The 24,150-nt window shown below is 37.9% G+C and overlaps 1 protein-coding gene across 3 annotated transcripts in view; it reads left to right on the top strand.

Annotated features, from left to right (window-relative positions):
• The window catches only part of CDYL (chromodomain Y like), a 105,262-nt gene that overhangs the window by 19,119 nt on the left and 61,993 nt on the right, over positions 1 to 24,150 (top strand). The window contains exon 1 of one of the 3 annotated variants that reach the window (XM_038126751.1): positions 10,260 to 20,959. The exons of the other annotated variants lie outside the window; for them this stretch is intronic. Coding sequence (XP_037982679.1) covers positions 20,930 to 20,959 — 30 coding nt within the window. The 5' untranslated portion in view covers positions 10,260 to 20,929. Of the gene's footprint in view, positions 1 to 10,259; positions 20,960 to 24,150 lie in introns of those variants that run through there. 3 annotated transcript variants of the gene reach the window in all.

The following is a 24,150-nucleotide window of genomic DNA, read 5'->3' as shown; positions in this document are numbered from 1 at the left end:
AGCTGAGAATAGGCTAGACTACCTTTGAATATTGTTCATGGAAATAAACTAGAAAGCGTAACCACACACAAATGTTCCTTATGTTAGGGCGCATTTTAATAGTTCACCGTAACTTTTTAAAAAACTACTTTGACGAAGACCATTTGACTGACCAAAAAAAAGTGATACAATGTAAGTGAAATTATACTGAGGCTGCTCTCTGATACAGTTAATTGGCAATGCATAAGTGTTACCACAAAATAACCTAACAAAACTATAAAAGAAACTTCAAGTTCAGCTTCCACCAAATCATGAGATGATTGCTCTTGCTTGCGTGATAAAGGCAATATAAACAAACCAAATTTAGGTTAGCCCGTTGTTCATATATACTAGATAAACCCAGTAAAACTCAAGAACTATGCCTAAGCATCTTTTTTTTTTTGTTTTGTTATAGATTTTTGTACCGCATTGTAAAAGTACTACTATTTACGTCACAAATTGAACTTTCGATTGAGGAAATGCCAGATTAACCGTTGCCTGGGTGTTCTTAATTCTCTTCATATCTAATTTATGCACACACTGGATCATAGGTCTTGTGGTCAGGGAAGAAAACCATTTGAAGTCAATATAATTGACAGAACTAGAAGGTGCACAGCTAATCTACCCTTTCAGATTAATTCAGTGGGAAGGGGTTCTTCCCCTTTGGTGCTTCCAGAGGAGAAACATAAGCTGTGAGCAAAAACCTGCCGTGCTTAAGTTCTTCTGTTTCTCCTTATTCTCAAAGACTAGGGATTTCCACTTATTTCTGAGGTAATATATATTGACATCCTGCCCTTTCCTCATCTTCTCAGTTGGGTATTCCCTTTACCAACATGTGTAGTCAGGACTCCATACAGAGACATTTTAAGGAGTTAATCCGGCTGAAAAGTCTCCCTCATAACCCCCAATTGTTTTTTCTTTTTTTTTCCCTCCTGGTTTGCTTAATAGGTAGTTTGAGGCCAGATTTTCTTCCACAAAGAGGTTCAGTTTAAATTTTGGCAGTCCCATGGGTATTACTTTAAACAGCTGTGAAAAAGCATCCTTGGGCTGTTAATATGCTGAGTTTCAGAAGCTGCTGACAACTTTGTAGGTGATATAACTTCTAAACGAGACTGCCATTGTAGAGAAACTTAATATTTGCCATTATTTCACTACCAAATCACTCACTTCTAATGAAATGTCTTTAAAGTGGCATGAGAATTACATTAAAGGTATAATAACTTTGTAGTAGAAATAGCAACTTTTTGTATTGGTTGCAAGCATCTAGAGTGAACTTGTTAATTAAAAACTGGAGTTGTATCTACTTAAAACAAAAATGCAAAGCCTGAGTTCTCAATTTTGAAGTTAAGGAAACTTCCTAGAAATTTGACTTAAGGCTGCTTGTTGTTTTACCACAAGAGAGCAGAGTCAAAGTTTGCTTCTCTTACCGGATTTGCTCTTTACTCTTTGTTTTTCAGTAATTTTCTTTAATTGGATAGCATATGAGGATCTGATGATTTTGTTGATTTTTTCCCCCCTTTGCATAGTGAGAAAAATTATGAAGTAGAGGGACTACTTCTAAGTAGCATTTCAATGTTTGGAACAATCAATGTTGTGATCCAGCTGTATTGGTAAGGAGTTGGGAGTTTTTTCCATACCATCAGGCCTATAATTCTTAATAATGACTTTATTTTACTTTGCCTACATGGATTCCAGTTAGTGTGCTCAACTTTATGTTCACGGGATCAATTTTGTGGGCTCTTACCTGCTTCCTAGAAGCCATTGCTCCTTGCCTTTCGCCACTTAAACTTAAGAGTACCTGATTTTGAGAGAGTAATGTATTTGCTGTCCATATAGTTTCTCTGGATGTCTCTTACCAGGCTTACAAAGAGCAGCAACCTGCCTACAACATATATATTTACTTCCTTCTTCAGCAGTGGCATTGTCAATGGAAGAGCAAGTCCACCCCAGAGCATTCATCACTGCTCTCTACCTGGTGTTAGTGCCCTCTCTGGTCTGCTGGCTGAGCTGCTCATGGGAGCTCTCCTTAATCCAATTCAGTCAAATTGAGCCATGTTAGGAAAGATTTGTTATTTAAATTACTTAAGCTGATCTAGCTTATTTTGACTGACATGTTTAGGGAGTTCTTATATATGCAGCTCAGCCAGAAGATTTGAGAAGTGGTAACCATCAGCAGGATATGATGATAAGCTGGGGCAGTGGGTGGCAAAGAGCAGGTCTTTCCCAGCTATGCTCAAACTGGTTGATGTGTACTCATCTACAGCCTGAAATTTGGGAACCTGGCTTTTCTTCATGGAGCACTCTGAAGTTTTTTGGGCCATTAAAAAGGAGAAGTCTGCCCGTGCCAGTTCCTCTCTGAGTGCTCCCATTAGCCACAATTTCACCCAGAACCACCTAGAACATATTGGCCAAGACGCTTTGATTGTCCACTTCTGAATGACTCCTGCCAGCATTATTTCATAGTTGAACTAAAGTGCAGGTCTCCCTCTGGTGCCTACTTTGTAAAAGCACAAGATTTTATAATTGGGCTGAGCAATTGAAAACCAACTGTATGAAAAGAGAAAGGTCTCTTTGTTGTCCTGGTGATAGCAGTTCTGAGAGCACTGACAGTAACGCTAGACAGTAGACTGTTTTTTTTCTTCTGGTACATAGTGCTAATCTGCACATACATTCAGAACTCTGTAGTCACCATCAGCTGCAGCAGTGCTCATCCTCTGCACCTCTTCTACAGCGAAATCTTCCTTTTGGGAGGTTTGTTTGTTAGTATGTGGATATATGGGTAATGGATATCTGGATGTAGGTGCATATATGGAAATAAAACCAGAATATTTTCATCACTTTCTTACCAGTTCCTTTTAGCTGTTCATTTTTGGAAATTAGTGACCGTACAAACATTGGTCTCTCTGATACAACCAGAATTTTCTGCTTAGGTGGATTTTTATCTAATTTAAAACACCCCACTGTTGGAAAGGCTCAGACATCGGTACATTGAGAGGAGCACACCACTACACATTCCCAATAAAATACTAAAAAGTGATGTCATCACTGTGGGAGGAATTTTTCATTTACATCACCTTCCACTTCAGGGCCTCTGCCCCTTTCAGAGAACCACATTTTGCATTATCAGTCCTACCACTCAGGGCTATCTGTGTGTAAATTTTCCCATTCATATTCCCAAGAACACACAGCGCAAATATTTCTCAGAAAGATCCTGGTTATGCCATACATCAAAAGAACTCCATGCCATTTGGACTTGGTACCTTTGGTTGTACCTTGCTGACACAGAGGATACTTTGACAACACCTGCTGTCAGCAGGGGTTTCTCAAACAAATACAAGTGATGTGTATGACTCAGTCCAGCAAGTTGCTATTTCTTGATACAAGCCTGCTCTAAAAATGCCTCAGACAATTTTTTTTAGGAATACAGTTCTGGAGGAATTCTGATTAATATTTCAGACGCATGATTTTTTTCATCCTTTGTTGTAAACCAACATGTCTCTAAACCCTTCCCTGGTATGAGAAACAAAGCAACATAAAAGAACTAGTTTGGACTGCCCAGCATGAGCAAGGTCAGGTTGATGCTTAGAAATGATAAGCTGAAGGCAGCCCCCCATCAGGTCACCTGTCTGATACAGTCTTACAGCACAGCCTAATCCTGCATTTGAAGCTTGCCTGGGTGTATCTCTGGGGGCAAGGTCCAGCGCAACAGCCTGCTTGGCTGAGGCTTAGGATGCTTAGTTCTGAAGCAGAGGGACAAGGAACCGTGTGGGACAGGATTTATTGTGGGGAGTCCAGTCTTCTTGGGATGTTGATTGCTGTCTATGCAGGGGACAAGCTGGCAGTCCTGGAAAGAAGCCAGGTGATCTTTTGACTTGCTCTTTGGAATTCTGCAGAGGATGATGATGATCAGGTTCTTTGGGGGTTTGTATGAGGACTGGAGTGATGTCAGTCTTTAGTCTCCTTGTATTTCTCTACTCCCTTGATGTAAAACTAGTGTTTCTCCTGAGTGTTAGGTCATAGTTTTTGTATGTATAAAGTCAATACCTCCGTGGGAATGCAGGGAAGAGACAGCATTTGTTTTTTGGGGATTTTATATCAGTGCTGCTTCCACTGTGCTGGCTAATTGGTTTTTATGGCTGGATGTGAATCAGGTCCAGAAATTCAGCTAAAATACAAATATTATCCTTCTCAGCAGAATTAGTTCTATGAAAGGGTACAGTATGCATCTGTTCAATCACTATGCCAGTGTCCTTTTTTTTTTCTTTTCTTTTTTTTTTTAATTAAAGAAAAAAGTCCCTAAAAGGAAGGAAGCAAGGAGGAGCAGGTAGCAGGTCACCCAGTGGAGAATCCTTTTCTCCAAGTTGCCATTCAAGGACTTCTGTTCCTTCCCTGTAGAAGGAATTCTCAGCTTGAGCGTCTGGCTGTAAATGGTCCTTGTCGTGTCCCCTTGTCACTTATTTTTCAAAGTTTTTTCATAGAAAAGAAAACAAAGTGTTGAAGAAAGTCTTTCACACTTTCCTCATCTGCTTTCAAAAGGAATAAATTGGCCTCAAAATGCTTTGTAATTGTGTTGTTCTCCAAGGCAGGTCAGTGACCTTCTCTAAGAGCAAGTCAGAGTACTAGATTACATTCTCACTGCTAGCACTTAGTACCTCCTTAAATTTTGCCCTTGAGTTTAAACATCCTCTGAAAGAAATACTGTCTGTGTCCCAGTGGTAGCAGATGTACATGGAGAGGTGGCAAAAGACTGCCTGGAAGGCTCTCAGTTTTCCAGTGTTATAAATAATTGTTTTGTCCTGGAAGCTCAGACAATTTATAGGGCTTTTGAACCTTAGTCCTCCATTTCCTTCCCAAGAAAACTTCATTTCTTCAAGTAATTGCTTTAAGAATTTGTTTGTTTATAAGCTTTTGTAGTGGAAGCTTCATTATCTGATTCTTGGAATGAGAGAAACCCTCTGTAGAATACTGTGTTCTCAAAATGCACTCAGTGCTGTGAAGGAATATTGCTCAAAAAAACTTCATAATAAAGAAGGCATGGAAGATTGATGGAAGGTACCCAAATCACTGTCAGTCCCAGATTATGGGAAGGTTTGATGAAATGTAATCGTCCATCTACCTGTTTATACCCGCACTGGATCCTTAAACTTGGAATCATAGAAGGAATTGCGCTGCAAGACAAATAATGAAAACCATTCTTTTATGTTGAGAATTCCAATGCAGACCTTAAATGGCTGCTAGGTGGGGGAAGGAGGTGTTCCAAATATATTGCACAACCATAAAGATACCTCAAAATATCCCAAAGCTTTTCTTGAGAAAAAACAACACCTTTCTGGAAGGCAATACTTAAAGAAGATGATCATTTCAATGCTGTCCAGTTTCACTGTGCAGAAATAATTCTTGTTTAGCCTGAGAGAAAAAAAAAAAACTAAGTAGTGATGTATTTCTGTTTCTCAAAATGGCCCATTTCCTATTTTTTTTCAAAATTGCTTAAATTATATTTACACACATCTTGAGCAGAGAGTTTTGTGTAGACTTCAATGAAATTTGAGTGTGACTTGTAGTCTGAGCCCATTTGCTAGACCACAGTCTTCACTGGAGCTTAAGTACATATTTGATCCTTTGTGAATACTGAGTGTAGCCAGGAACTTGTGTCTCAAACCACTGTGCTGTGGAGCATCAGCCAGGCAACTGCTATGCTCATGGGGCTGTCTGTAGCCCACTTCTTCATGCACAGTGTTTTTCCTGCTTTTCCATTTGGCCATTTTGCTCCCACCTTCTACTCCAAGTCACTTGTAAATCTGTTATTGCATGCAGTGCTAAAAAGTCACCAGCTTGTCTCTTTGATGACACTACTGCTGTACAGTACTGTCTACGTGCAACCTTCATACCCTTTGTGCTATCCTAATCCTCACCTTCTTTTTTCTTGGCTTCTTTCACAGACACTGTTCCCTCTCCTCTTCTGCTTGAATCCTTATTCTCAAACAATATTTCCTTAGGACCTTATTATGAAAACATACCATCTATTCTTTCTTCTTAAGAACTGAACACAGCAAGAGATTTGGAGTTGTCTTTAATGCTCTTTTTCTGAGTGTGCAGTATTGTTCCTTTCTGTTGACCCTCTTGTACTCTTTACTCTTTTCTTTCCCTCACTGTATTTTCAATCTTTTTGGATCAGTGATGTAACTGAGTGCTTACCAGCAGGATTTCAAGTTGTTTGTCAGGTGCCAAGCTGAGCATTTTTTTAGATTCCCTCTGGTGTCACAGTGTGATCTGGTTCTTATGAGTTTGATGCATTAGTGCTGTTGGTAGTCAGCAAAATCTCTCTCAAACTACGTTGGTGTGATTGAACCACAACACTAAGTGTAAAACTAGGTATTTAAAATTGAAACACTTCAGAATAAAGTAAATCCTGGTGTCTTGCTAAGTAGTAGGGTGTCCATTTCTGTTTTCTAAAAGAATACAGAGCCAATCCTGCAACTTTTACTTACGTGGAAAATGCACACTCAAGCAAACCAACCATTGTTTAGACTGGGTATTTATTTTTTCCCAAACAATTGTAAGATATATTCAAAAAATTGTTTGTTTTCTCTCGTGTGAAACCTGTACGTAATGTTTACACCAGAAGAAGTTACTAAGGTGTAAATGTATTGGATACACTTCATAATAATAAGGAAAAGAAGCTTATGTTGATTCATGGGTCTGAAAATGGTTATCTGAACAAATCCTCATATACTCTGCTTGGGGCTCCTGATGTTCCTTGACATACTTCCCCGTTCATTTCCTAGGTTTAAATAGCTGTCCCCAGCTGCTGTGCATTAGCAGATCCTCACTGCCAGTCTAAAAAATTGGCTGAAACTGTTCTTTAAATTTAGAATTTGTTCTGAGTTTAATTTAGGCAATGTTTACTACTATAACTTCTCTTTCTCTGGAGAGAGGCTCAGGCAGTGAAGTAATAATATTTAACACATATAGTAACTCTTATGTAGCTGTAAGAAAACTGAATCTGAGGAATTAAAAATAATTATTTTTGACAGAACATTTAAGTAAGGATATTATGCTAAATAAGCAAAACTATGCAGATTTATATAAAAATCTGAATATGTGATGATATGATTAGGTGTATTTTAAATAAATATTTAACTTCATTGAAAAACTTACTTAAAATAGGATACATCCATTAAAGTCTGAACTCTCTGTAACTTACCAAGGTACAGGAAACAGCAGAAAAATATAAAATACTATGTATTTTTCTAACATAGAACCTGCGTCTCTGAATGAGTCGTGGGCAGGTAAATTTAGGTACCTAATCCATTCTTAGCAGTAGTGGCAAACCTTTTCTAGATGCACACCTTCTTCCTTCCAGATTATTCAGCTGTCAATAGAATAACTTACTAAAAGCTTGGAAAACATTTTTCGTTGCAGAAATCAATGTCTTATATATTTCTATTTAAATAATAGAATAGATATGAGTTCAGGTATTTTATTTCCAAAATCTTGAAGCATAGATACAAATCTAAGTTTAGCTCCCTGCTACTGATTATCTTCTTAACATAATTTTTAGTGAAGTAATGTTAATTAAAGAAAAAAAATCAGGTATTTAAGTGCATATCCTATTTTTTAGTTAAATAACCTATTTATTTTGTTAAATAATACAAAAAAAATCAGAAAAGTGAGCTTCATTCTTTGTAGCAAAATTTTAGTTTATATCCTTTTAAAAATATATAAATAAACCCCTGAATTTTCTTAATTCTTAAAGGTCTAAGAATGATGCATTTCCTGACTGAATAAAAAAGCAGTTAAATCTTTTCACACCTTCAACATCACACTGTGTTGTCCGGTTCAGAAAAACTTGCTAACTGTGCTTAAAAGGTGGGATTTATAATTTTGATTATACAATACCAGCCATCAAAAGTGGGCCTTTCCTTAAAATGTAGGATGTAGCTGCTGTTAAAATGTAAGATTCAAACCATCAGAAAAGCTTGATTGAAACCAGGATTACATCTGTGGTGGTTTTAGATTGGTTGTTTGTGTTGGTTTGGGATTTTTTTAATTCCAGTGAATCTATTCTGCTGCTCTCATGCCTCTGAATTTATTCATTCTTATTAAAGCCCCTATCTGGTGCAGCAGGGAAGGGTATACCTTCTGTAAAGAAGAACTGAACAAACTGAATCATAAAGGATTTGTTCCCAAAATGTAATGAAAGAGAAACAAAACTGGATCTCGAATCTTTGGAAGCTGCAGATACGGTTGAAGAGGAGTAAAAAGATTATTGAGCTGAACCAGAGAAGCAGCTCTCACTAAATTGATTTGATTCATTCCCATTGTGTGTGTGTGTCCTGGGGAGTTAAAAGGAATAGGAAAGAAGGTGGGAACAAAATTGAGTTAAAGTAAATTTGATTAGTGGCTAGATGAAGAAAAGGATAGAGTGGGAAAAGTAAATTTAAAAAGCAGGTTGAGCAAGAGCTAGCTGAACTTTGTTCTAGCCCATTTGCAGTACCCGAATTCTACTTTATTTTCTCCTTTAAAGTTGGCTTTCTATTCGGTGTGGTTTAGTTTATTTCTAGTTCTCTGTCTGCAGTTGTTAGGTTATAGGGTGGTTTGTTTTTTTTTTTTTTTCTGATAACGGCACTAAAAAAACCCCACCAAACTCAATTCGAACTTAATTGAGAAAGCAAATGTGGCGCTAACTACTCATCAAAGTGTGTAGGATGACTCATGAGTCAGGAGGCTCTTGGATTGAAAATGTCCTCAATTACAGGGGGCTGGACCTGGGTATCCAAACAATAGAGGATGGATCTGAGTGGCTTCCAGGTGCATTTCAATTGCACCGTTGAGTCTGAGCTGAATGGGGACTTTTTGAGGTCTCCCTTTTGACCCATCCCAAGCTCCAGTTTCCTGCCTTGTATGAGCTGCTGCGAAGTTGTGACAGCTGGTGAGTTTTATAGCATTTTTAAGAAGTATGCGAGTATGGGGGGATAAAAAATTTCTGTGTCCTCCCTCTGAGATTAGATGAACTCCAGTGCTACTCCTAAGGGAAGGGTCTTAGACACCCTCGAGGTGGGAACAGTAGGACTGTGAAATAGTTTACTTGTCACGAAATTTCCCTTATAGGAGAACCAGAGCAGTAGTGATGTGGTATGGTGAAATGACCTTCTTTAAGGCTTTGACTCGATTTGCTGAATCGGTGGGAACATTGCAACAGTTGAAAATATATTTAATATTCCATGGGCTCAGTTAGCAGGGGGCAGTTGATTGTGGGGAGGAAGATAGGAAAAGAGAATAGGGACGATAAAGCCAGACTGTAAGACATATTGGGACAGTGGGACAAAATGTTCCAAAGGTATTTGCGTAAGAACAATTGTAATTGATGTGCCGTTTCTCAAGAGTCATATGCACTATGAAGTGACATCAAGGAGAAGGGAGAAATTGCAATTCCAGGGAAGAGTTGCCTTCAGTGGGAGCTATATCTGATGCCTGCAAAGGCCATCAAACCCAACAACAAGGTCTCTGAGCTGCACCTAGCTATCCTTTTTAAAGACCTTTTTCTCTGTTTTGGTTTTGTCTTGTAGTTACTGGCAAAGTTCTTCGTTCCAAAGGAGAACCAAAAAATCTTTGTGATGCATCTTAGCTGGCTGAAAAAACAATTAAAGGAAAATAACCCACTTATTTCTCATAATGACTAGCTCTCCACCGATTAAAGTAATTAAAATTATTTTTCAGGAGCTGTAATATCCTTATAATTGATATAAGTGTTGGGGAAAAGTAACAGTGAAATTATGACAACCTGTTTTGGTTATTGTTTATCATTTACCTGCAACACAACAACTTACCTGTAAGCATCTCTAGACCTTCTTTCTGTTCCATCAGCCCTAATTGAAACACTAAGATTAATGTTTTGTTGGTGTAAGTTAGCACAGGTGCTACTTTTCCTGCACCTGGCTGCTCCTTCCTGCCGCTCTGCACGGCAGAGATTTAGATCACTAGTGATGCAACATGATACTGGAAACAAAATTAAGTTTAAATTTTTTTTTGTCTGTTGTAACATTTTAAACCTGAATCTGTTTCCCCAGCTAGTTTGTTGTGTTGCTGAAAACCCCTGTGTTGGGGGATGGTCTAAAGAGCACCAGCACCCATTCCAAAAGGAAAATTATATTAGATACCATTGTCTCAGTTGTCCTGGTACTTTTAACGTCATCTTATGAAAGTGGGGGGTGGGGGGGGGAGGGAGTTGTGTTTTGATTTAGAAGGCAAGGCTTTTGCCTTGCCACAGGTCTCTGGCATTGGTATCCCAGGTATGTGATTGCCTAAATATCACTTTGTGTTAGGGTATGATTGCATTCCTTTGAGGGTGTGAAGTTCTGAGACTGGATGGAACACCTCACTTTTGGGGTCAGGTAATCTGGGTCGGTGTGGTGGCTTCCTGCTCCTGAAAGTATTGTTTTCAGGTCCTCTGCCTGATAGGAAGCTAATTAACCTTCAAACATCAAGGTCCTCATGAAAGCATTTCTATGAAGAGCTGGCTAATACTTAGAATTTTCAACATGGAATTGCTGACAAACACAAATTGGGTTTTTTTGAAGGATTTGATTTGAGCCATAGAGGTCAGTTGGGGGCCTTTTTCTGGATGGAAATTAGTTGAAATTAACTTCTTAACAGTAGAAGTTTTCATAGTTTTTGGAAATGTTGACATTGAGCTGACTTTTGATTCTTCAGCCTGCATTTTGCCTCTGTGACATACCATCTTCAAGGTGCTGTTGTTTAGGAACCTTAGTGTATTATTTACCCAAAAGAATTAAGAGCTTCAGCCAAGTTATTTCTCTCAGACTGTGCAGAGAGTTTTGTCTCATTCGTGCTCCGGGACAGGCAGTTGGGGATTACTGCCTTCACAATGTGAGGAAATGCATAATTTTCTGAGGAAGGACTTGGGATTCTATGAAAGGTGGGGACTTTAGGAGCTCCAAAGAGAGGCCATCATGTCAACTTTTCTAGGAAAAGGAAGTTAAATTGGTTTTGAATTACATTAAGGCAGAGTGCATTAAGTAACTTTAAATGTCATGTTGAGATGTTACAACTTGTATCAAAGAATGAAAAAAATGTCTTACGATTATGTTGATTGGAGAAAACAAAATTTGCGGAAAAATTGAAATTTCTCATGATAAAACTGATTTAATGAAAACAGCCTCACTGATAAGAAAACATTTCATTAGAAAAATTCCTGAAACGATTAAATTTAATAACTAGTTGTCTTTTTGTAGCCTACACTTTCCAAAATGCCTCTGTAACTCAGACTCTGAAATGGCACTGGTCTGAATGAAACTGAAAATAAGGGCTAGTACTCCAGTTCAAGCACTTGATTAATCTGCTGGTGGCCCTAGCTTTTCCATAAAGCTTCTTTACCCTACTGTCAGTGAAGTGTTAATCCTTATCTTTATACTTCTTAAAAATGCCAAGTAGCTTTTGATATAAGAAATGCTCTACTGGACTAGCCCAAAAATCCACCTAGGTGGTAATGAACGGATAAAGAATAATAAGACAGCACAGAGTGAGTCTTCCTTTGGCATACCCTTCTTCTACACTGGGGAACAGTAATTTAAGAGCTTCCTGAGTTATGGTCTGCACTTAGTGTTTACTAATCTATAATGGATCTGTAGATACTGAATTTGTCTAGTTGCTCCACTAAGCAATGAGACAATAAATTCTGCAACTTGGCTGTGTTTTTAATTGGTTGGGGTTTTTTTTTCCTGCTAAGTATTCCCTGTTCTTTTTGTTGTTGTTGCTATGGGAAGTATAGGAAACATTTCCTATATTTTCCTGTTCATCATATCATACACCTCTTAACTGAAGAGTTTGTCTATTTTGGTATTCCTTCTTTGGAAACTGATTGTTCTTGCTGCTTGAGATCCTCTGTTCTCAAAAGATGGAAAGACAACTGCGCATGTGATGTGGATGGTATTTGAGTTTACACCATGCAGTTCTTGAGAAATTGAGGCAAACTTCAAAAATTTCTATAATTATGCTTTGGGGTTTTCCAAGTTGGAAAAAGATCCCCAGAGTTCAGCATTTTCATATTTGTGATGAGTGGTTTAAACAAAATGAACCCCATGGCAAACAGGTAGTGCAAAAAAAGATAGTACATTAGGTTTTTTTGAGGAGAAAATGAGGAACTAAAATAAGTTTGGACAAAACATAAGAGAAAAGCACACTCAGAAGGCCATTGGTCCTCATAAAGATTTGTTAGGAGGCTTTGAGATGTCAAGCTTGTTTTGGCAGAGGATTCAGTTTTACTCATGGGGTAGTGTAGTTCATCCTGCCATTCCTTGCAAGTGTCAGAAGTTTCAAAAAGAAGACCCTCAGAGTACCCTCTGTTCTAGGAAGTTAGAGTGTAAAGTTGTCATGTCAGTCCAGTCCCACCAGTATAAAACAGGCATTTCCATTCCATAGACATGTAAATTTTAAATACTGTCAGCAGAACCTTAGTTTCAGTTGTCAGTTTAGCAAAGTCTTGAAGATTTTCACTTTAATTCTGAGTGTCACCACTTTCATTCTTCAGAACTAGCTCCAAATTCTTTGATAGAGAGAATCACAGCACTTTAATGTGGAAAGCTGTGAAGGTGTAAGAGAGAATCAGCCTGATGTATGCAGCAGTGATTTTGGGTGTAAGGAGGCAGATTAAAACAGTAACTGTATGGTTGGTGGTAGAAGAAAGCTTAGACTGCTTCTAATACACACATTACTCAGCAAAAGGGCTGTTGCTCTCAAAATGTTAAGCTAAAAAAAAAAAAGAAAAGGCAAAACAAATGTGCTGTAGCCGTCGTTGGTTTGTGACAGCGTATCTCTTTCATATCTTGTGTACAGGACTAGTGTACAGGGGAAAAAGCAGCCCATTTTAAGTTCAGGTGCTGGTAGCAGAGTGTCTCTAAGGTACATACCAACGTGTACAGAATCCTTTATAGAAATAAACCATTTTCCCCCAGATTTCTTTTTCAAAGTGACACTGAGTGTTTATGTATAGTTGAAACCGAAATGAAACTTCACTCCCATCAGTAGCTTTAGAATTAGAGAGTTGTCTGTATCACTTCCCTTTTTCCTGCCTTCTGTGAGATGTCACAGACTTATGGAACTGTCAGAGGAATAATTTATTTCAGAAATTGGCATCTGACTATCTCAATTTAAAATTTTTTTAAAAGCTTGGCTTAAATGCTATTGTAGTTTGGAAGCAGTCGTGCATTGTTTTCCTTTGTGGAACAGAACTCTGAATGAAGATGCCACTTTGGCCCTTGAATAATTATTTCTAAATGTTAGATGGCAAGTTAAAATGACATTATGTCTATAGACCAAAAATAAAACCTTTTACTTAACCCTTCTTGTGCTTATGGCAAAAACTAATGTAAGATCCTTGCAATTTTTTGTTTATTTCTTTTCTGGATGGGAATAGTTTCATTTTTACTTATTCTTGCTTTAGTTGTTAGAAAGCAAGGCTTATTTAAACATGCAGTAGTCAGCATAAGGAATACAGAAGAAATAAATAGAAGAAGAAATAAAGTCCTAATCTTTTGTTTTGACAACACATTGTACTTGATTTCTGTGAAAAGATTCACGTCATAAAACAAATAATTAAAGACTTTAGGTAGAAAAGTTTTTGAAGGTGAGTGACTTTTCAAAACTCTGATATCCTCATGTAATTGAAGACGTTTTAAAAAGAAGTAAAAGACAAACATGCAAGCAACAAATTGAGAGGTTTTAATTCATACATTCCCAGTACTTGAAAAATGTAATTAATTAGTCTTTAAGAATTCTTGATTATGCATTTAATTATATATGATACTTGAATACAACTTGTAATGATTTTCATGCATATAAACTCAGTATTCAGTCTTTTAAAGTGATCTCCAAAAATAATGCATTCCTTCAGATAATTCCTTCACCTCTGGGTTTTTTTTCAGGTTAAGACACCTCGGGTTAAATTTCCTTTCTGTTCATGACAAACCCATATAAACCATGCTGCTATGGAACTACATCAGTTTTCACCATAATTCCACATTATATTATTCCAGAAAAACTTACCACTTCTGTATCTCCACTTCCTTTTTTCTCTGCTCTGTCTCACTTGCATCACATAAGGGGATGATTACACAATAAACCAGCTGAAAGCCAAAACAATTTGGATGTATTTAACTTTAGGGAGATTTATTCACCAGTTTAATTTGTAACATTGCTACTTTTTGGAAAAGGAAGGAATCGGCTATGTTCCTCACAGTGACAGAGCCAAGTTGTTCCAGATTCAACAGAATATGAAACAAAGATGTTTGTTTTAATGGATTATAGTTGTGAAAATTAGGAAGGTGGGGTTTTTAAAGACCTTGTCTCTTCAGGTGAAAAGGCCCTAAATAAATATTACATTCCTCCAGAAATTATGTTGATGCATTACTACTATGTCTTAAAAGAAAGAAAAAATGAAGAGAAAAATACTTTTTTAAAGAAAAAAGGTTAAAAGAGCTATTAAAGGGTATTTAACCTTACCTAACACTTAACTGTTTTATTTGAGCTAAAAAAATGTATTTCCCATTGATGGCATGACTAATCTCACTCAATATTATAAAAAGCATAGCTTTAAAATGAAAATCTAAATTAGTCAGTGATATATGTAGAATCATAGAATTGTTTCCTTTCAGAGGAACCTTAAAGATCATGTAGTTCTAACCCTGTAGCTGTGGGGGTTCCTTCCTTCCTTTCACTAGACCAGGCTGCCCAAAGCCCTATCCAGCCTGGTCATGAAGCAGGGATAGGGGATCTGAAACTTCTCTGGGCAACCTGTTTCATTGCCTCACCACCCTCACAGTAAAGAATTTCTTCTGTATATCTAACCCAAATTTCTCTTCTTTCAGTTCATACCCATTACTTCATGTCCTATTTACAGTTCCTGATGAAGAATCCCTCACCAGCCTCCCTGTAGATCCTTTTCAGATACTAGAAGGCTGCTACAAGATCTCCATGCAACCTTCTGTTCTCCAGGCTGAACTCTCCTCCATCAGGATTTTAAAGGATCTAGAGGGAAAGCCATATGAGGAGTGGCTGAGGCCACTTGGTCTGTTCATCCTGGAGAAGAAGAAACTGAGGGGTGATCTCACAGCAGTCTACAACTTCCTTAAAAGGGGAAGAGAAGGGCCAGACACTGATCTCTTCCCTGTGGTGCATAGTGACAGGAATGGCCTGGAGTTCTGTCAGGGGAGGTTTAGGCTGGATATTACAAAAATTTTCTTCACCCAGATGGTGGTTGGGCGCTGGAACAGGCTCCCCAGGGAAGTGGTCACAGCCCCAAACCTGACAAAGTTCAAGAAGTGTTTGGACAGTGCTCTCAGGCACATGGTGTGAGCCTTGGGGTTGGTGCTGTGCACAGCCAGGAATTGGAGTTGATGACCCTTCCAGCTGAGGATATTCTATGATAACCTCCTCAGCCTGCTCTCTGACCTTCTCCAGTCCTCTTACCAACTTTGTGGCCTTCCTCTGACTTTTTCCAATAGTTTCAATCTCCTTATGTTGAGGGCCGCAGCACTGTACGCAGTGTTCCAGGCGGTGTCTCATGAGAGAAGCATGGAGTGGAAGAATCACCTCCATCGGCCTTTTAGCCACTCTCCTTTGGATGAAGCCCAGGGCACCACTCTTTCTGGGCTGTGGCTGCACACTGTCAGCTCATGTTGAGTTTTTTGTCAGCCACCCCCCACCAAGTTCTTCTCCTCAGTGCTGCTCCCAATCACTTCTCTACCCAAGCTGTAGGTGTTTCTGGGATTGCCCTGACCCTTGTGTAGGACCGTGCACTCGCCTGTGTTTAAACTTCATGAGGTTTGCACAGGTGCAGCTCTCCAGCCTGTCCGGGTCCCTCTGGATGCCATCCCTTGTTCTCCTGCATACTAACCACCCCGCACAGCTCGGTGTCATCAGCTTGTTGAGCGTGCCCTTGGTCCCACTGTCCATGTCACTGACAAAGATATTGACCAACACTGGCCCCAGGACCAACCCGTCAGGGACACCACTTGTCACTGGTCTCCTCATGGATATCGGGCCACTGACTGCAACTCTTTGCATGTGGCCATCCTGCCAATGCTTTATCTACTGAATGGTCTGTCCATACATCCATATCTTGGTGACTCATTAGTAATTATAAAAATAGCAAGGAAAAATCTGAATTTTTGGGTTACTCAAGTAGCAAGTTGTGGAAGATGCAGTCTCATGAGCTACATGATGAAGTACAGTAGTCTGGACACAGTTTACAGTAGTCTGGACACAGTTTTCAGGAAATCCATTTACACACACATTAGTGCTTTGGATTGCATCTAAATTTGTGCTTTTGTTTTAGAGACCAAATTCTGTTCTCTGTACCACTCCTGTAAGGGTAATAATATGAATTAATTTAGTTTAATTTTTAGTAACTATAGAGATAACATGAAATCCTGTGCTGAGTATACTATGGTGCTAAAGTATTAAAAATGCTATCCGAAATGATCGCAGAAGACCTCTTATATACAAACATGTTTTTTAAAGTTATTCTTTAAAATATATTCAAGTTAATCACTATCTGTTTTGAATTTACAGATGGTACTGGGCATTGACAGCAAATTAGTAGATTAATTAGCAGCACCTGCTAAAAGGGAAAGTATCTGTTTTAATGAAGATTCTGAATTCCAAATGCTTTTAAAATGTGACTATTTCTATAAACAGACAAACACTTGACAAGGAATTTGCAGTACAAATTCTTTATGTACACTAATAATGCTAAGCATAAACACAAACGTATAGAAAAAAAAGGAGCTCTCACCTGTCCTTCCATGAAAATTTTAAAGAAAGCAAAATATGCATTATATTTAAATGTTACTGTAACTGGGTTATGAAAAAATAACTACGATGCCATATTCCTGTAATTTGGAAATTTGCTTCTAATTGAATTACCTGTTTTTTACGGAGGCAGGGATTACCAATGTTAGAAGTTTGGAAGGCCAACTGGCTCAACCTTGGCAGAGCATACCGTGAATTTGAGGATTCTTTATGCAAAGAAACCAACTGGCACTGCTTCTGTAGGAAAGAGGTTTTGTAGCTGTTTCTGAAGGGTAGCTCCCCGCTGGTGACACTGGCCCGTGATGACTTTCTCAGTGCAGGCAACTGTAAATAATGCTTATATTGCAATGTGAAGATAATGTTATATAAATTTTCACATTCTCTTTGTGGTATTACTTTGGATATCAGGGGTTTTTTGGATGGAGAAGGAGCAATATGGCTAGGGTGTTATATATAAAAAACAGCTCTTAAGTGTTCACGATTACAGTGTGTATTTAAACTGACTTTAGGTATGAAAAGACATAGTGGAGGGGAAGATAGATGCCAGTGCATTACATGCCTAAGTCTTGATTCTCCATGCACACCTCAAGTTAGTGAATTTGTCCATTTTATAAAGAAGGAGGTGAGACAGTTGTGTATTCTCTACACTATAGAAATAATTTTAGATTTTTATCATTGAAATAACTAAGGCAAAAAGAAAAGTTTGAGTCTAAATTGAAATACATTCTATATAATAAAACCTGTTTTTTGTGAACAGTTGCAGTACTACAAACAGCAGCTTAGATTGAAGTGAACATGATTATTTTAATTTTTTTTTTTTAAAATAAGTGTTATTTTGCAGAGTGTTTTTGCAAATCACTTAATGGTTGAATCTGGAGAAGTCAGTAAGGGTTTAATACACCATTACCTTATAAAATTATGAGGAAAGTAATCCTCAAGGCATATTTTGGAGAGCAAACTGTGATGTGGGATTAGGAAAAGCCCTGCAAATAGCAATATCAGATTCACACTGGGACAGAGGGAAAGGAATAAAAAGCAACCAAAAGTGAAGGAGGCAGCATGAGAGATGATTGTATTGTTTTCCAAAGAACAAAAGTCCAGCAGGTGGGTAAGGATACACCAAAAGCCAATATAGTATCCATAGCTGGAGGAAAATACAGAACAATATGTTCTTCCTCTGCAAAAAGCAGGTGATAGTTTGTTTATCGTATTATTGTAGTTCTATTAGAAAGTTGGCAGATTATTTTATATGACATCTGTGCAGAGGGGAAGACTGGAATGCAGACAGAGAATGACATTTGTGCTTGTAGAAGGTTACTCTTGGTTCCTTTGCTCTTGAGGAGGGACTTTAGCAAGTTGTAGTGCTGTATCATTTCTGCCTAAGTGGAGACTTCAACTGTGGTCCTTTTTTGGGAAGAAGCTCTGCCTATTCACAGACTTCAAAGAGCAGTGGCAAAATCTTCAGTACAAATAGTTCAGGTTGCTTTAGTATCTGTGTTGTGACGTTAAAAGACACAATTTTTAAGAGTTCAATGGCTACTTCATGCTACAGCCACTATTGGGATGCTTTCTGTAGAAAAATAATGTTCAAGAAGTGGTTTAAGTAAAAAAAAAAAACCTTTTAAAATATTTTATTACCCAGTTCTAGGAAACTACATGTGTTTTTCCTTATCCTACTTCATTCCAGATTACAGGAAATAGAAGATGCTTATGGAGAGGGTTTTTTATATGTATATTCCTTCAAAATTCATGTTAACCATGTAATAGAGAAGTTGCTGCTACCCAGCTTTTCTAAAAAAAAAATCTAAATTATTGAAAGATGAATTTAATTACCTCAACAAAAATTGCTGTTGGTGAAGCTGACATTTTCCAAGCCTAAAACGCCTTGCTTCTGCTGCTTGTTCTCCTTGCCAAAGCATGAGGGATTTTGTAATAGGAGGTGTTTTACTGACCAACATCAGAGTAATCAGATTAATACCTAGTGTCTGTTACTTTAGCATGCATATATGAACTGATAGTGGATAGGATCAGTAAGTAACAGAGCTTAAGACAGTGCGTATTTTCATAAGACATCAAAAACCGATCTTAATCATCAATCCCTTTTATTCAGGAGTTTTAATATCAGTGTAATGTGTTAGGTTGAGTAATTAGTGATTTGATGTTAAAATGTATGTAAGCATTAGATGCATTTCAAGAAAATAGTAATTATTGGGAATTTATCTTCATGCAAATTACACTAGCAGGAGGCATATGTGTGTTAAAACCAGTGATACGGTGTAGTGTAGTTTATTTCTGATTGACATGTTTGAAGAATAAAGCTTAGGAAGTTACAAATACTGCTGAAACAAGAAAGTCATTTGAATACATACCTTACTGCAGAACTTGTACTACTCATGTGCAATGTGCAGGCCTAGTAAAAAGCTAATTATGTGTGAAGATCATGAACATATTTGTATGTACTCTGAGTCTTTTTTGTGGTTGTTGTTGTTAGGAATGTACGCAGTGGACGAATACCGTAGAACCTGTTTTTATGAATGAACTTTAAACCCTCGAAATTTGGAAGAATCTTTGCCAAGCACGGTTATCAGCAATCCCACAGGTTTTTTTTTGTATTTTTACCCCGCTGCCTGGTTACAAACACGAATGGGAGAGTGTAGTCATGGAAGCTGCAATGATATTAAATAACAAATGAGTTTAGATTCAGACTAAAGATGGAGAGACTTGAGACCCAAACAGAGAAATACCTTTTTCCATCTGGAAAAAATAGTTCTGCTAATAAATCGCTTAAAGAAATAGAATGTCACAACTAAGAGGCAGCTGTGCAAGCGCTGAGATTGATTAATTAGGGGAAAGTTCTGTATCACCAGCTTTTCTAGATCAAGTATTGAGAGAAGTCCTATTGCAGGTAGAGTGACCAGGGACGCACATTCCTCTAAGACGTGTTGGCATTGAGGTAAGGAATACAGAAGGAGCCAGCAAATAATGTTGTTCTTAACTGTAATTTAGAATTTTTTTAGCATCTTTGTATTTGAAAACAAAAATTCAGTCATGGTCTTGTATCCAGGAGCTTTATTTCTTGTGGAAATAAGCTTTTGAAGCAAGAGTGAGAGGAACCAGGTAGGAGGTTCTAAGTATGTATTGTGCCTTCTTGGATGAAGTGATTCCAGAGAAAGCTCTTGCTACTGTATTTAGAGCTAGCATCCTAGGACCTCTAAGAGGAAAAAGGAAGAAGAGTCTGTTACTGAATAAGGTTCTAAGAGCTGAGGTCAGTGTCCATTCTTACTGAGGTTTGGTCAGCTCTACAGTAGCAGACTTGTCACTGGTGCTGCTGTAAGCAGTAGGCTGCTGAAAAGCCTTGTTTGGTGTTGGTAGATAAAACTGCTTTAGAATTAAATGAAATTTGATAACTTGACTACAGCATACCAAGTTCACTCTTCAACTGTCCTATGATTTTTTTTTTTCTGCTCCTCTTTCTTGTTACAATTCCCATTTCTGAAGTTTGCTTAGCTGTGACAAGGTGTTCTCTAACACTTGGGAGTGCAGTTTTGCTGTGACCTACTCTCTCCTTAAGACACTCTTTTTAGATAAAATATTTTGAATTTTTATCTGTCATTTGTACTTGAGCACTGTTAAAGGTCCAGTTTCTCCTGCTTTGAAAGCAAGTCTATAGTCCTGATGCTTAATATTGACAAAGTCTTTATTATTCTCGCTAAAGGACAAAGTGACAATATTTCTGTTGGCCTTATCCTTTAAGTAAACAGTTGTCAAGCTGTTGAAGCTGTGAGGTAACTTTAGATTATTTCTACATTTTCACAGATTATCCAACCCAAAATATGGGCATCTTTGGTAGAGAGTTTTTCATGTTGCAAGAGTTGCCAGCAATAATTATACATTTCAGTTTTATATATTTTTTTTATTTAGCAAAACATTGGTAGCACCAAGTTTTGGACCTTCACTTTTTGTACTGCGATGAAGAGATATAAGCAAGAGAATTTGGCAAGTGCAGACAGAATATTTACCTCTGGGAAAAAAACATCCAGGACTTGCCTCCTAACATGTAGATCTTGCAAATAAATTGGAGATGGGAAGAACTGCCTTTGGTGTTCTATATGTGAGTGATTCTGAAATCTTCTAGTAACGATAAAATTTTTAGTAACTTAATAAACATAGTAATACTTATGTAATAGCTTTGACTGCCAAAAATGTGTATCCTAAAATCAGTGCTAGTGGTTTTTAATAGTTTCTTCTGATTAGGACCTTTTCCATTTAAGATGATATGCCTATTTGATGCTACTTGTTCTTATTTCTAAAGGAGGAAAACAGTGTGTGTTTGGTAAGAATCCATTGTTGCAGCTGATTGTTTATCTTATGTTTGTACAGATATTATCAACTTTGCAGGGATTTTCATTCTGCTTTTGTGCAAAGTAGAAAATGTCTGTTTGTCTTACCTTGGTGTAAATAAAACGTTAGAACTGTTGTGAACAGGGAGTTGATGAAATGAGATTAAGATTTTCTAATCATTCTTGCAGTAGCTAGGTGACTGCAATTAGGGTAAAGCAGTTGATGAATTCTGCAGTAGGCTGTAACTTGCATCACAACTGTTGTAACTATTTATCTGTAAATTATATCTGGAAAGATCTGTGATGCTGACAGTTTAGCATCAGTCATCAGTGGTGACTTGTGAGGAAGTAAGTCTCAGGCAAACTGTTTATCCAGGGAGTTAATTCTCTAAAACAAAGTGACTTTGTCACAGGTCCTCCCTCCAAACCCGTTTCCCTGATACCCTGTATGGATAAGGCTTCTTACAAAGATGTGCTTTCTGATTGTGATCTGCACTTTTGAATATGTCATAAAGGAGTTGCACATAGAGTGATTAGTTTGTTTAATGTAGGTACGAGGTATAAAACTTCCTGAAATGCTTTTTCAGGAGGTGGCTGTGCAGCCAGGCATGGCATGCACCATAGTTGTGATTCCCTGGAATCACTGGCATTGATGAGAATGCAGTAATTAAACTGTTTTGTCTATTGTCTTTGCTAAGACCACGAAAGGATGTAAAACTTAAAGCTCATGATAAATAATGAGCTTCACTGAGACAATTGAAATTTTATAGGCAACTTGATTAGAAATTTATATAGAGAGTGAATTAAAATATGAATTATAACCTGCAGGCCACTATATTAATTGAATGTTACAGATAGCCTCAAAGTTAGCTCTTGCATGACTTGTGTCCAGGAATCCTAAAGGAATGGACAGCCTTTGATTGAAATAGAGCTTGGGAAAAAGAGAAATCTTAATATTTGTTTTAGCACAGCTGTTAAGTTTTTGAAAGGAGCGTTAAGCTATGCTATGTCTCTTTATTGCACTGCTAGCATGAAGGACCCCGGGAAGTGCATTAGTCCCTTATGGGACTCCTGCTCATAGACATGAATGTGTTCCAACCTCACTGGACACACTGCTGCCTCCAAAGGAGATTGGGAGTGGCTGTGGGTTGGGAAGTGATGATCCTGTATGAACTCATTCTGCTGGTACTGGCTGCCTGAAGACAGTCGAGTTGGTGCACTCTGTATTGTCAGGCCTTGGGTCAGATCAGGTATCATCCCTCACTGCAGAGCTGTCACAAAAGCTGCATCATCTGCTGAAGCTAATTTGACAGAAAGGCAATCATCTGCCCACTTCTGATACACATTTATTTTGTACAGCTCTGGCTTCTAGAGCAATATATGTGTAATACAGCCCTCACCATGGCCAGTCCTGTACTGCACAGACACTCTGGTCAGTCATGCCGTAAGGATGCAGCAGCTCGGTTTACAGCAATTCATCGGCTGTTAATCCAATCAGTCTGTTCTGCTAATCAAATCAGTCAGCTCCCGAGCATGTGGCAGCAGGCTTGTGTGCTCTCCCAGGCTCCTGTCAATGGAGCAACATGGAGCTGCAGTGAAGGTGAACTCTGGGATTTATATGATATCCTCATGTAATTTCTTAATGATGCTATTTGAACTTAAGCCATACAATATTGTTTTTTTACATTCTTTTTGATACAGATTTTGATATTCTATGTGTATGTGTTAAGCTGTTTTTCAGATTTCCCTCCTGGCGCTAACTGCAGTGAGCAATACTCTGACTTGGCCTTAAGTCATCCTATGGGAAATTATGTATTTTATATTAAAATGTGTACATAGAAGATTTTAGTGCACATTTTGCAGACCTTCAGGTGTATTTTGACATCCTCATCAAATATCTTTTTGGATAACTGTTTTCCCAAAACTACTTCAAGCAAAACATGGCATTTAATGTTTTTTTTGTGTAGTATGCTGCTATTTATTAATTGATTTTTTTAATGTAAAATGCATTTATTTTATTTACAATTAGAAGTATTTGAATACTGTTTATTGTTGACTTCTGCAAGATTTTAAAATATGGAAGATACAACCACTTGTAAACATTTCTTATTGCTTATGGAGGATCATATAGGTCCCATTTGTGTATGAATTAGTTTCCAATTTAAGAAAGGATGACTGTTCACTTGTAGTGCATACATATGTCATGTAAGACTAGCATTTATTCCAGCTTTCTGTCTCTGACTTGGGGAATATCTCCAGAAGTAATTTTGCTCAAGTGGAGAAAATCAGTAGAGTGGAGCAGTTGGTGCCTCTACATATTCTGCTGTGCAGCACTTTTATTTTGGACTAGATTTAGCGGTGCCTCTCAGGATCAAATATCCACGCCACTACATGTTTTGAAACTGTTCAGAGGTCTTACTTGCTTAGGTCTGTGTGCCCCCTTAGGGGTTGAAGTGTGACAGATGCATTGGTACATTTCCATTTCCATTTTATATTTCTCCATAAAGAGTCCACATCCTGTATACCAAAACTGGTCTGTGAATAAAACCATTCCACATTAAGCAGGAAAAAACCATTAAAAACCAATAAAACCATTCCACATTAATTCCATTCCACAGTAAGCAGGAATAGTGCAGAGGAGGGAAGGATTTGCTTCCAAATTGCACTACTGCTCTGAACAAAAACAGTAATGTAAACATAGCCTTCAGCTAACAGAACAAGGTCTTCTGTATTTTACAGACAACAGGTAGAGTATGAAGTCCAACAGATTCTATTCTGTAAACTTTAAATTGATTTAGCCTAACACGAGTGTGAGGACAGAAAGGAACATAATGGGAATGTACAACGGATTTATTATAAACAAGGCAATACTCATTGAATATTTACCTGCTCACATGTGTTTATTTTGGTCTTTCTGGTTTTTGTTGCCTTCCCACCCCCCCCCCCACAGATGTACTTTTAG

Source organism: Motacilla alba, chromosome 2 (genome assembly GCF_015832195.1).
Source record: "Motacilla alba alba isolate MOTALB_02 chromosome 2, Motacilla_alba_V1.0_pri, whole genome shotgun sequence".
NCBI lineage: Eukaryota > Metazoa > Chordata > Aves > Passeriformes > Motacillidae > Motacilla > Motacilla alba.
This window is presented reverse-complemented; position numbering and strand designations above follow the sequence as displayed.